At 39.1% G+C, this 13,908-nt stretch overlaps 1 protein-coding gene across 1 annotated transcript; it reads left to right on the top strand.

Annotated features, from left to right (window-relative positions):
- Positions 1-1,347: 1,347 nt before the first annotated feature.
- LOC306757421 (protein Wnt-2b-A-like) lies at positions 1,348-9,841 on the top strand (the record flags this gene model as incomplete). Its single annotated transcript, XM_079242468.1, has 5 exons — positions 1,348-1,612; positions 4,015-4,235; positions 4,988-5,265; positions 6,717-6,981; positions 9,612-9,841. The coding sequence occupies exons 1-5, from the start codon at positions 1,476-1,478 to the stop codon at positions 9,839-9,841; spliced, it is 1,131 nt and encodes a 376-aa protein (XP_079098594.1). The 5' UTR covers positions 1,348-1,475.
- Positions 9,842-13,908: the final 4,067 nt, after the last annotated feature.

The following is a 13,908-nucleotide window of genomic DNA, read 5'->3' as shown; positions in this document are numbered from 1 at the left end:
CTTTGAAAAAAAAAAACATGAAAGAAAAAAAACCTTGTCTGCCCGTCAAACCGAAAACGATCACAAACTGACTTTAACGGTATTTCTTGAGCTCAGGCCTTACATAAAATTTTAGAAACAGCTGTTTGCAATTTTGTTTGTAATCAGATGTCTTCCTAAACAGAGTTTTAACTGTGTGGAGACACAAATGTAAAAATCATGCATGACTGAGTTAAAGTTTACTTTGCAATACAATGTCTACTGCACATAAAGGGAATTAAACACACTGGGCATCTTTGTACGGACTGATAACTAACTAAAAACTAAATATACAGAAACTGTGCAGAAGCATTTAGGGTTATTGCAGATAATTTCCTTTCTTTTTTTGCTTCAATTTACTTTCATGATTATTGTTTCTCATCTAGGCTATTTTCAACCAATCTGTTTTCCATCTCTCCCAGTTAGTTCTCTAATATGTTTTCTCTTCCCATTAATCCAGTTTTCTTTACAATAGTAAGGTCGCCTCCTGCTACCTTTGTAAGCTTGCACTTCAGTGGCAATAACCATAATGTTGCCATCAACCTTTTTTAAAGACCTTTAGTCAACTCTAATCTGCAAAATTTGATTGAGGAATAATAACTTCATGAAAGCTTCTATTTTTGGGTATAAACGACTGAACATGATGCATTTTGTTTAACTTATATAACTAGATGTTAACAGATCTACTCAAGAATGTGTCAAGACACATGAGTTTTAATTCCTGACACCAAGTTTAGCATGATGAACCAAAGTTGATCAAAGTCTGAGCGGCTGATGATCCTCTGGGAAACCCTGTGATGAGAACTGCGTTTGAAAGCAGCAGCCATCACGGGCAGAGATTGATTTGACTCAGAAAAACTTTTGCTGTAGTCTCTCATTGCACATTCAGTTGTGTTGAAGTTTTTCAAGGAGCTGGGTGCAGGCATGAGGGAGGCGGCTGCAGACAGCTGACGCACCGCAGCGCAGCACATCTCGTTGCGCATCTTCATTCCCGGCTGGAGGAGGAAAGCTGCGCACAGTCCCATTCCCGGATGACCCATTTCTGGACTTTTTTTGTTTGTTTGTTTTATTTGATCTATGAAACTTTGATCAGTTCTGTTGCTAGTATACATTTTTCAGAGCTTTCAACTTGCCGCAGTTGAAGTGAAATTAAATCAGGATCAGCCAAGGAGGTGAATTTATCCAGGACGGCACGAGAGCGCAGCGGCTGTGGAACCACGAGGATCATTCAGTGCAACCTCCTGTGCCAATGAATGTGACCGTGGAAGTACTGTCTCGGGTTTTTTGTGTTATTTTGTATTAAAGCAGCACTTAACTGATGGAGTTTGAAAACACTTTTCCTCTTTGAGGAGTTCATATTGTTACACCATGATGGACGGCGGGCACGCGCCGGGGACTTTATTCACACCTGACTGTGGATCTTTTACCAACACCTGAGCGGAACAAACGTTATTTGGATGATGAGATCTCCGGACTTATCACACGTCAGCAGTGCTATGGGGATCAGAAAGGGACCCAAAAAACAACTTCACTCCAAGCCCATTTTTATTCTTCTCCTACTCATTTTCACGCCAAGGGTGGATTCATCGTGGTGGTGAGTGGGATCTTGTTTGATCATGGAGATTCTGTTTTAGCAGAGAATATAATGTTACGTTTTGGTTGAAAATGTTGCAAAAAGTTAGAGGATTGCATTTCAAAGATATGTAGATGTTTACAGGTTTAACTGACTTGAATACATGTGCGACACTTGCTTGTCACACGTTATAAAATTATCTATTTGTGTTTAAGAAGCCTGTTTGCTGCTTATCCGCACACCAGCTGCCTTTTAAAGATTACTTTCATCTCCTTTGCCTATAGGATGATTATGCTCCATGCCATTAATCTTCAGCAGAGAAACCTGCCGTGCCTAACATCTCAGATTGCGTTGATGCTTATAGAAATAACACATCAACACATCCTGAAAATTCCCACATCCATCTATCTTGCCTGAAGTCAATGGCAGGTGCAGGCAATGGTGCATGAGCAAATGCCCCTTGATGATTTCTCTTGATGTTTAACACCTTCAGGGAGTTTACAACCCCCCTCGGTGCTTCTCACCTAAATGATCTGATCCTGATCCTGTTTTGAGTCACTCTTAAAAGAAAATATATTATTTGCATGTTTGATTCCTGTTTCCCATAACCTGAACAAAGTGAAGCATCGCTGGGTTTTCTAACAGTGTAGCATAACTTAAGTGTTATGAATAATGATTTGCCAGGAAAGGTAATCCTATTTGTCTATGTAAATATATATTTTCAGTCTCAAATTGGAATACATCACTGAAGAATTTCAGATTTAACCCTGAAAGACAAAGAGGGAAGATCCAGGGAGCTTTATGTCCTGATGATTAGTATGATTTTCATTGTGTGGGCCTATTTTTAACCATGATGATAATTTAAGTGAGAGCCGTGTCTCACTGCACAGGACCCCACTTCTCTCTCTCTTTCTATGTGTGTGTCCTCTTGGAGACAGTCGGAGGTCTTTTGGCAGTGCTGGTATGTACAACACACAATAAACACAGGTAGTGCTTCTGTTCTGCTTTACTGCTCAGGCAGATAGTCACAGTTAGAACAGGGCAGAGCCATAACAGGAGTGGAAACTGCCTGCTACGTCTGCCTCTGTCTCAGTGGCCAGGCAACAAAAAAAGTGGCTATGATTAGGGACTATAACGATATCCGGATGGAGAGCAGAGCATGCAGGCTTAAAGATGGAGGGAGAAAATCATATGGTGGAAATGAACACCCACTTGTACTGTAGGTGGCTGTCCTCATGCCTGTTTGATAAGAGACCCCCCTCGGCATTGAAATGCCACCAGCATGTGGTCCAACATCTTAGGAGTTGCTACAAAGTTAGGGATTATGTCTGAAAAAGGAGGAAGCAAAGGCTTTTCACTGAACGTGAGGAATTTAATAACCTCTTCTATATCCTGAGAATCTCAGTCCATGGCAGACATGATGCTTAAATGTGAAAAAAATTGAAGCACTGGTAAGAATCTTCAATGTCTAAATAGAGTTATACAAACAATTACATGTAACTTGTAGTTCAATTAGATAGTTAGAAAGTTGTTTAATTGTTAATAGCAGACTAAAAGGTTCTGAACCCCTTTTTTCTTTTTTATTTATACATGTTAATGGACAGTTTTTGAAGGTTAGAGTTCATATTATACATTTGTATGAATGAAAATTATGATTAAAAAATATATTTTCCTGGTATTGAAAAAAAAATATATAAAACTTTTCTTTTTTTTTTTTTGTATTAGTTACTAGTGAAATAATATTCTTTCAAAAAGCTGAAGGACTTGCATTTAAAAAATGCCAAAGGAGCAGATATCAAGAAACCTTATTTTTAAGTAATGTATCAGTCCCACCTCTTCACTGAGTGAAGCTGGTCAGACTTGCTCTTCGCCTGGCCCTCAATCACACTTTAGCTAGCTGGAGGTTTTAAAGTCAAGTTGGGAGCCCTCTGGGAAAATTCTTAGGACACTCATGGAAACACTGATTTCAGCTGGTAGAATTTACTAATAGTGAAACTAAAAGCTGTCAGGCGGAGCAATGTCATGGACATGAGAGTACACTTCAAGTCAGTTCAAGTGTATTAGCCATTTTCTGGCAAGGATACTATTTCACTGCTGTTCCTGCACTCACTGTAACCAAAAACTATTCTTCTTTCCCTGCAATTACAAAGGACTGTGGAGTTATAAAACATAAATATAAACAAAGACTTATTTTTTCATAAAAGGGTGTCCAACCTGTGTTAAACTGGCAGAACATCGGAGCACCTTACAATTTTGTTCAGTGGTGTATGTGAAACAACAAGGGGAGGAAAGGATGTCCCACCGTTCCACATTAAAAACACTGGAAAGCCAAATCCTGAATAAAAAAAAAAAATTTAAAAAAAAAAAAAATCATACAATTCCCACCTCACTTATCATTCAATCTGCTGGATGTGTGTCTGCAGGTATATCGGAGCTCTTGGTGCTCGGGTAATATGTGACAACATTCCTGGTCTGGTGAACAAACAGCGGCAGCTCTGCCAGCAGCACCCAGACCTCATGCAGTCCATCAGCGAGGGAGCCAAAGAGTGGATCAAGGAGTGCCAACACCAGTTCCGACACCACCGCTGGAACTGCAGCACGCTGGACAGGGACCACACTGTTTTTGGCAGGGTGATGCTGCGAAGTGAGTCTGTACATGTGCAGCTGTGATCTCTATCTGTGTGGTGTGCGACAGAGGTTGTTTTAAATTAATGACACTCCCGTTAATCATCCTCGTAAATGTCTCCTTTGTTACCAGATAAGCAGAGAATTAATAGGTGTTTTATTAAATCAACTTAAACCCGTAATGCAAACATAAATGGAAAGTGTTGCGGGTTACTTTACCTTCCCTGGAATCAAGAAAGATTGGGAAAGTGGCTTTTCTCTGAAAACAAGTAGCAGATTGAGAGATCCACACTGGCGATGTATAAACAGTAATAGAAGATGTAAATATTTGGGTAGATGTTTCTAGCAGCCAGACAAAGCTATGCTCGCTGACATATCGCCTGAGTTCTGCCTCATTGCATGAGCAGGAATGGGAACAAGAGGTGGGCGGGACATCCAGACCAAATAACCCCTAAAATCTTTTCTGGTCTGACATGAAAACACAGTTGAGAGATGACATATCTACCATCTGTGTAAATGAAAATACATGTGAAAGGGGAGTCGATTTTCTTGGCAATTCACAGCTGAAATGCTGCAATCTTAGCCTCAACAATTCATAAATACACTTAATGAAAAGCTGAAAGCATAATGAGACTTCTGCTGTTTAAATATGACAAAAAAGCTGTTTTCATGCAGCTCTGTATGTTTTTGTTTATAGTTAAGGTGTCATAACACTTCGGTTTATATTCTACCTGTAGTATCTCATACAATTTCTTTTTCTTGTCCACTCAGGTAGCCGAGAGGCAGCATTTGTGTATGCCATCTCTTCAGCTGGTGTGGTCTATGCCATCACCAGGGCGTGCAGTCAGGGAGAGCTCAAGATCTGCAACTGCGACAGTCACAAGCGTGGCCAGACCAGCGATGACAAGGGCAATTTTGATTGGGGTGGTTGCAGTGACAACATCAACTATGGTATAAAATTTGCCAAAGCCTTTGTGGATGCTCGGGAAAGGATGGTGAAAGATGCTCGAGCGCTGATGAACCTGCACAACAACAGATGCGGTCGGATGGTGAGCAGCAGGAGTTTCAGTACCAGTGTTTGATCTTTGATTCTGTTGTATTCACTTAAGAGGCAATTTTTTAAAAAAAATGTTACAATATGTCTCATAACCTAAACAAATAAGTAACAAACAAACAAATATGTTTATAGAGCCTGTAGTGTGTCTAATGTTTTTCAACAAGTTGGCACAATTTCCTGAGGTTTTAAGTACATATGTGACAGGATTTGGCTAAAATACAGCGGGGGTTGAACATAACAGCTCTTTTTTCTCCCATAATTTTACAGTTCAGTTCATTGCAGCAGATTTTAGGGAGTGGAGTAAAATACTCTACTTCCCTTTTGTGTGTTGTTCATCAATGGATAATTAGTTACAATCCCATTAGGCTGTCTTTGTAAGGTATAAGCTGACTGGATCATTGCTGAGAATACTGCAAATAAGAGTGCAGAAAGGCTACATAAACCCTGGGTTTCACTGTCTGCCCATTCCTCTGTGTTTTATTACGTTATTCAGAAATCAAGCCAAAGAATTATTGCTTAAAGAAGCAGTTTTACTGATTGCTAAATATTTTTGTAATGATTTGTACGGCTTTTTTCTGATAACAATACTGTATATTCCATGTTTGCACAAAACTGACACCAACGTCTGCTCTTCATTTTGCACTTCAGGAAACTGTATAATTTTCTTTCGACAATATGGTATTGCTGACACGTTTCACTGTTTAAATTAGAATGTAGGCAAAAGAACAAAATCACACAGTAGCTGTGCTGGCTACAGGACTGAGCTGATGGACATGAGCGCTCGTCTGTGTTGGCGTTTTAAAATCTTGGTTTAGCAGTAGCGTGAACCACAGGTTATGAGTTCAACTCTATAGATTTGAACCTGCTGCATTAAGGTTCATTGAAACAACTGACAGTCAGTGGAACCAGGTGGGCAATTTTTTATAGCGGGGAGATTGGCTAAATGCAATCAGTGTATCAATAAATCAATAAATGTAGTATTTCTGAACAAACCACATCTGTACCTCTCACATATTAAGGCATATTTGTATTGTAAAATTCAAAAGGCTCCATTTACTTGGAGTCTTGTACTTTGGCATATTTTTAATACATTTGTCAGCTCTTGCCTCATTAGTTAACATATTTTTGATTGAATAGATTATTTTGTGTAGTTTATCAAGTACAAATAATGAAACAATGCATTTTATTGGAATTTACAGCAGGTGAAGTCAGCACATTATTGTAGTTAAAAAGTGCTGACAAACACTGTAATGTGAAAATGTGTAATGCAATAAAGAAAAAGAATGTTAATATTTAGGCATTCAGACCAATTGTGTTTTAAAAAGGTCTTAAAAACCTTAAAGTCTGTGGAACAATCCATATCAGCTGGAGTGATCACACCTACATCAAGCCATAGGCAACATCATAGGCTTAACACCCTGTCACCTCTGACCTCTGCTCTAGGCAGTGAAGCGCTTTATGAAGCTGGAGTGCAAGTGTCACGGGGTCAGTGGTTCCTGTTCTCTGAGAACCTGTTGGCTGGCTATGTCTGACTTCAGGCGAACTGGAGACTACCTTCGTAAGAAGTACAACACAGCCATCGAGGTGACAATGAACCAGGATGGGACAGGCTTCACGGTGGCCGACAAGGACTTTGGGGGAAGCACCAAGAATGAATTAGTCTATGTTGAGAACTCTCCAGATTACTGTCTCATGGACCGTGCAGCAGGTGAGTGAAAGAATGATGAATATTGTTTTTTCTTGCAGAAGTAAAAGAGGTAGAAATTAAAATAATCTTTCTTGCATGTGGAGAGTTACATGATGTTTTAATTTTCCTAAACATGAGCAGTTTGTTGGTGCTTTCTTTTCAAAGTCTATTGTCTATTTATCAGAGTAAAACATTGCTGTGACGTGTCTCTGGTACATATAATGCCATACATATCAATTTTTATCCAAATGTTTTCGAATTTAATTATTAAATGAATAATATTGAATAGAGCTACACTTTATTAAATGTTTCATAAAGTATTGTTTTGGAAAATTGCAAACGGATGATGAGTCCTATGTTACTTCCACATCATCTAAAAGAATCAGACCACTGCAGGTTTGCATTCCTTCACAGCTTAAAGTTCAATCATTTGACCTTTAACATCTCCTTTAATTCCTAATGTTTGCTTTGCCTTGTTAGGCTCCGTCTCCGATCCAGTGCCTTCAGTAGAGCATGAAGGAGCTGACTGTTAATAGGTTAGGCAAGATAACATATGCAGGGGACATGAAGGTACTAACTTAACAGATTCCTCTGCTCCTCCCTGCAGTTAGCTTGGTTGCACTTTGACAACTGCGAAGCAATGAAGGTGTGTTCACTCAAAAGACAGGTTGTCCATCTTGTTAAAAAGGTAGCCCATGACCTTCTTTGCTGCTAATCTCCATTGTAAAGGAATTCACAGCCTAGGGATACATGCAGGCTTCTTTTTCAAATCCTTCCTTTGGTCAGTATTAAACTGCACTCCCTGAGCCCGGGGAGGAAGTATGTCCCCTTATCCTCTTCTCTTTACGTCAGGGATGCACTGTTATTAGACCTGGCATCTGAACTTAAGGCTTATATTTTACACCTGAGTACATGGACACAATTATGTTTGGGTCTGAGGCTATTCAACTGCGAAGGCTAATCCTCCCTGAAGAGTGTGGGAAAAGGGATACTTTGGTTTGGAAAACAGCCTCAGTTTTCAGCATCAACATCTCCACTGCTGTTGGTCAACTGCCAGCATTAGCTGCCGGCCATGGCCATCGTTAGAGTTGTCCCAAATGGAATTAGCTTTAGATGATTGTGGTTTTGGCCAACCAAAGAACACAGAATAACTCATTTTTGTGTAACTTTATGCCGAATTAATGAAAGCAGAACTTTTTTTTTGTGTTAGGAATAAATCAATTTGATGAATTACTGTATGTGAGAAGGTCCAATTTTAGGAAATGTAACTGTGTCTTTGCTTACACTATGAGTAAAGCTGACTTGAATGAAATTCTATGCTGATTCTTCATCTCTTCTGTTTTCCCCTGCCTGATGGTGAAATGCTTAAGAAGCTGAGAGCACATTGTTGGCCAGAAAGTGGTCACAAAAAATCATTTATTTTTGAGATATTCTGTTTTTTCAGTGTTTCAACTTAAAGTTGAGGTGGTCACAACCAAAGTCACACTAGGACCAAAGTTAGTCCTTGAGGGTAGCACTTCTTCAGGTTTTGGATATTTCCTATTGCACACCTGATTCAGATTAATGGTCAACATGACTGGGCACAACATGACAACAAGCTGTTGAGGGGTCCAAAGTGGAAGTGTAGCGTTTAAGGACCAATGTTTCCTATCGCTGCTTTGGAGGCATTATTTTGCAACAGATACAGTGTAAAAATGGCTTTTGATTATAGCTAAGTCCCAGAAACTGGGCAGTCTTACCTTTCTGAAATGTTGGTCTTCAAATTTTGTCTTTATATTTTTAGTTAACTCCAGCCCTCAGTCCTATGACGCTTCCATAGCTTGACCACTATAACGTGTTTGCCATCCTAACAGACTGTCGAGAAGCTGAATGTGTATGGACTAGACCAAAACATCAATGATGATTATGGATATGTGTAACAAGCAGCACAGCATTGTTTTTTAACAAACAAATATCAAAGATTCTCTTTACCTTGAGTCAACAGCATTTAGCATGTGTTTCATTGTACTAGTTGCTAGCATGTGTTCAGCTTTTCACTTCAGCTCAGTTCAGCTTTATTTGTACAGCACCACTTCACAACAATGTCTTAATAAGTAGCCTAGATAAAGAAAACCAACAGATTGCATCAAATCTTGACTTCCATTCAATCCCACATCATGAACATGCATTAAGTTAGTGAAAAAAAAAATCTTCCTTTTAACAGGAAGTAAAAACCTTTGGCAGAGAATGGCTCAGGAACAATGGCCATCTGCCTCGACCAGTTGGGGTGGAGAGTTGATGTTAGATGTTAGATGTCTTGGATGTGTAGCATCAGGGTCAGAGCCAGAGTTGAAGACCCCCCTTGTTTCTGCTTTTTAGTGGCTCTGATCACAATCTTCTCCTTATTGCTCTGTGAGTTGCATGTGTGAAATTGGTTATTAATTATATGTAGGCCTATGTGAATTTTTAATTAGTTTATGCATCACACAACAAAATTCTTAGAATGTTTTAATGATTTTTTTTTTTTGTTTCTGTCAGATAAATAAATAGTTACATTACTTTAATAAAGTTTATCCAGTTAATTTGGCATGTAAGAGCTTGGGGTCAGAGGTCAATGTACCCCCTAGGACACAAACACTGCTAGATTTTTCACCTTTCTTGTGGCTTTCCAGGCTCCTTGGGTACAGCCGGCAGAGTGTGCAGCAAGTCTTCAAGAGGTACGGATGGTTGCGAAGTCATGTGCTGCGGACGAGGCTATGACACCATGCGTGTCAAACGGGTCACCAAGTGTGAGTGCAAGTTCAAGTGGTGCTGTGCTGTGGAGTGTAAAGACTGCGAGGACGTTGTGGACGTTCACACCTGCAAGCCCCACAAGCGGCCTGATTGGTTGGACATAACCTAGCAGGGAGACCTGGCCAAACTCTGGAGCAACTGACTCATTAGCTTCTGCTCTTATGACTTTCTAATCTTGTGACTGTTTTACCTCAGCTTGTGATATTTGAACAATTCTTGGGGCAGACACTTCACAAACTCTTATTGGATGGTGGTAAACCATAAGTTTAGTCCAGTTACAGATCATGTATAGTTTTAAACAGCAATTTGTCAAGCATTTATGGAACCGACTTTACATCTTTGATGTAAAATGCTTGACTATATTATATGCAGTTGTAAATGTACCCTTTACCAAGGCTGATATGAGTATCTGTTTGTCTGACAGTATAAAATTGTGTGAGCATAAGGAGTGAAACAGATGACTATTATAACAATACCATTTAGTCTAAAACAAGAGTATCCCAATGTTGATGCTGTTTTTACTGAGAAGGACAAGATGTTTTTGTATGGCAACAAATCCCTTAAAATAAACAGTCACTATTCAGTGCATACATCACATTAAAAATGCATCAGGATATAAAACTCCTTTCTTAACTTAAGTTCGATTATTTTATGTTGAGCCATAAAAATATATTTACTAAAATGTCTCCTGAACCTTGGTGTTTGTACTGTTGTACAACATGCTGCATGCATGTAATACATGCTAGCTGTGCTGCTTCATTTAAATATTTCTTCTCTATACCTCTTGATGGTGACGGCTATTCAGATTGGTAAGTGTACCACAGAAACAGCCAATGAGTCATTTTAACATATTTGATTAGAAATAATATAAAATAAACTAAAGGCTCAGTCTAGAGCAGCACAATGCTTACCATTCAACAAAGCACCAAGGCCAGCTAAATACAAGAAAACTCCGCATTCAGCCTGAATTATCAAGAAATAATTACATTTCCGATTGTGTGAGTTCTGTGTAGTTCTGTTGCCAATTTAAACCTATCTGATTGGCTCTATTTTAACATTATAAATTCTGCTTTTTTCATTGCTTTGTCTTCATTACAAAAGCTTCCACAGCATGTTCACTCTCTCATCACACTGTGACAGACCGCATTTATAACGCAATCTTATGCAACCATGCTTTCAGCCCTTTGTGCACATGTCCACCGCCCCTGGCTGGTTTGTGAGAAGTGAAGTATTTCATGAGACCGGGCCAAGACGTTGCAAAGAGAGAAGTAGCTACAGAACTTGAATGAGACTTTCTAACATCTGGTCATTCAGCCAGACAACACGGTTAATGGATCTAAATGAATGTGACATCAAGCTGTGAAAGCTAAGAGTTGGGGAATTGTTTCAGGTCCACGTAATGAAGGGCGAGAGCCAAACTAAAGTGCTTCAAACAAGACCAAATGGTGCAGTGAGTCAAAAGTCAATTGCAAGCAAAAGTGCCTGTTTTGAATGTCAATGGAAGCATGGCGGCTTTATTTTTCTTAAAGATTAGAATGGTGAAACAATGATTGCTTCTGTCTGTTTATCAGCTAAATCACATCAGAACCCCTCTGGATTTGTACTGATTGGTGTCAGGAGTTTGGGATTGGATGAAATACGATGGAACTAGAGGTAATCTATTGGGTACAATATTAAAAACTATCTGAATTATTATTTTGTAGCTTTATTCTATGACAAAAAAGTAATAAAGTATTCTGACGGTAATATCCTTTAGTCAAAACCAAAGACTCATTTTTATGTCCAGTATAAGCTTGTAGTCTGTCAAAGGTTGGTGGGACAGTGTCTTGGTGTGTATGACAATCTCTGGAAGCTTTTTCACCTTGGAAATGCAAGTGTGGAAATATCTTACTAGCTCTATATTAAACCTTGCTGATCCACCCTCTGTCACTCCTATTAGAGCTTTTCCGTTCTCTTCAAGCTTATACGGCCTCCTGTGCTTTCCCTGTGATGCAGCTATGGCATGGAGAGGATAAAAATAATGTAGACAGCCAGGTTAGTGTTTACAGTTCAGTCAGTTCAATGTCAGGGAATTCCAGAGTATATTTTCCTGTAATGTAAGAGGACTGACAGATGATAGACATGGCTAGTATGAGCAAACAATCTCAAAATACTTGTAACAGCCAATTCTATTATGTATAAGGACTCTTAAAGGGCAACCTGCTAAACTACACAAAGAGACAGTGGATTTTGCAAATACTCATCAGACATTTATATTTGATAAAGTAGGCGAGCTGCTTTGTCCCCCACCATCCAGCTAAAATCTGTAAAAGTAACAGGAGTGGCATCGCTGGCATTCTCTGCCATCATAGTGATATCAAAGGGGCATCTCAATTTAACAACATTTCAGATCTAAAACGGTCATCGGGGACAGAGTGGTCCATACAGATCCTTCACATTCATGGACACCAAGGGGATGAAATACCGTCACCCATGCTTACAAACTGTAACCAATCAACACCAAAATGAGTAATGCTGATGCCATTTATCTTCTCTTGGCTAAAGACGGAATTGAAAATGTTGGGTTGAAATGATTTTCTTTGTTTTTTTTGTCTGGGGAAGGGGATTGCTCTCGTGACCAAAAATAGGGATAATTAAATAACTGTGACATTGTAGTTAATTATATAACTGCTATGGTGCTGCATATTTAGTTTGGTAAGTGGTGTTATAGCGGGTTGTCCACGTGTCAGTGGCAATAACTTTAAGATTCAGTGCCTTTCTCAAAGATAATTAAGGAGGTAACACAGTTCTTCACTGTGCACTGTATGTTTAATGGTCAGATGCATAATAATCCTTAAATTCATTGAGCCAACTCACATGCACTGGATTTATTGTGTGAATACAGAGTCTGTGTAAAGCTACTATTTGGCATTTCCTCTTTAGTCCCCTTCACCACTGTCAGCACAGCAGTGACTCGGGTGGAATTATACAGTGATAGGGGTTGATTTACAGCTGAAGTGCAGCTAGTTTCCTGGTAAGCACCGCTGATCATAAAGGATCAGAATCAGCTTGTAAAGTGATGAACTACTACTACCAAACTACTACAGCAGCGAAGCTGATTATTCTGAACATGCACATATAAAACAAATTGCTTCTGCAGAAATTACGCTCTGATCTATAAATCCCTGATAAGCAGTCAGTATTTGTATGCAGTAAAGTACTGGGATAGGAAATAAGTGTAACAGAGGCATAAATGATAGAGCAGCTCTCATGCAGAGATGAGTAATGCATATGAATTTGAGTGAGGATTTGTTATCTGTATATCTAAACCAAGTGGGGCTTAACAAAACAGGACTTAATCAGTGAGTTGTGAGCAAAACTTGTTTTTACTACTCCAAAAAGAAGCTGTACCAAGATGAAAAACACAACATGGGACAATTCAACTAAATAACAAAATTCATTCATTCATTATCCTAACCGCTTAATCCATTTCAGGGTTGTGGGGAAGCTGTAGCCTACAGGCAGGGTACACCCTGGACAGCTCGCCAGTCCATCGCAGCAAATAACGAAATGTAAATGTATTAATAAACATTTTGATTAATTTAACACATCCTTTTTAATTCTGCAACACAGTTTTGTTTGTTATATGTTGCAAATAAAAGGAAAGTTTGTGTGATTTCTGACACACTAGAGGTTAACCAAGGTGACCTGATTATTATTTGGGTGGTCAATGGGAATAGTGTGAACTAGTTGAGAATATAGTTAATATACCAGTGTTGATTTCCACAGAATTAAGTAAAAGCAGTGTGTTCTTTTACAAGAGGCAAGTTGGTTTGGCATGGTTTCCCGGCCATGACTTCATCAAACTGGTAAGATTACATTTGCAAAAACCTGGTAATTAAACCTCTTCTTCACCATTCTACCTCTAAAATGACTTCCCTCATTTGAAGACATGTTACAATATGGCACTATTTCCCACATGTGACTTTTTAATATGAGCTTATACACCTGAACATCTTACTTATCCCACTGGCTGTGGTGAAATATGTCACAATTTTTTCTAATTATATGAAAAACGTGCAACTTTTAAATAAAAAGGTGCCTGTTTGTGTCACACATACCCCCCCCCCCCATCTTTGTTCTTTCTTTGTTTTACTGTTACCTTGACTTTGAAGCTCCATGCCATGGGGGTCAGTG

Source organism: Telmatherina bonti (genome assembly GCF_933228915.1).
Source record: "Telmatherina bonti genome assembly, chromosome: 6".
Taxonomy (NCBI): Eukaryota; Metazoa; Chordata; class Actinopteri; order Atheriniformes; family Telmatherinidae; genus Telmatherina; species Telmatherina bonti.
The sequence above is the reverse complement of the archived record's forward strand: the minus strand, read 5'-3'. Positions and strand labels throughout refer to the sequence as shown.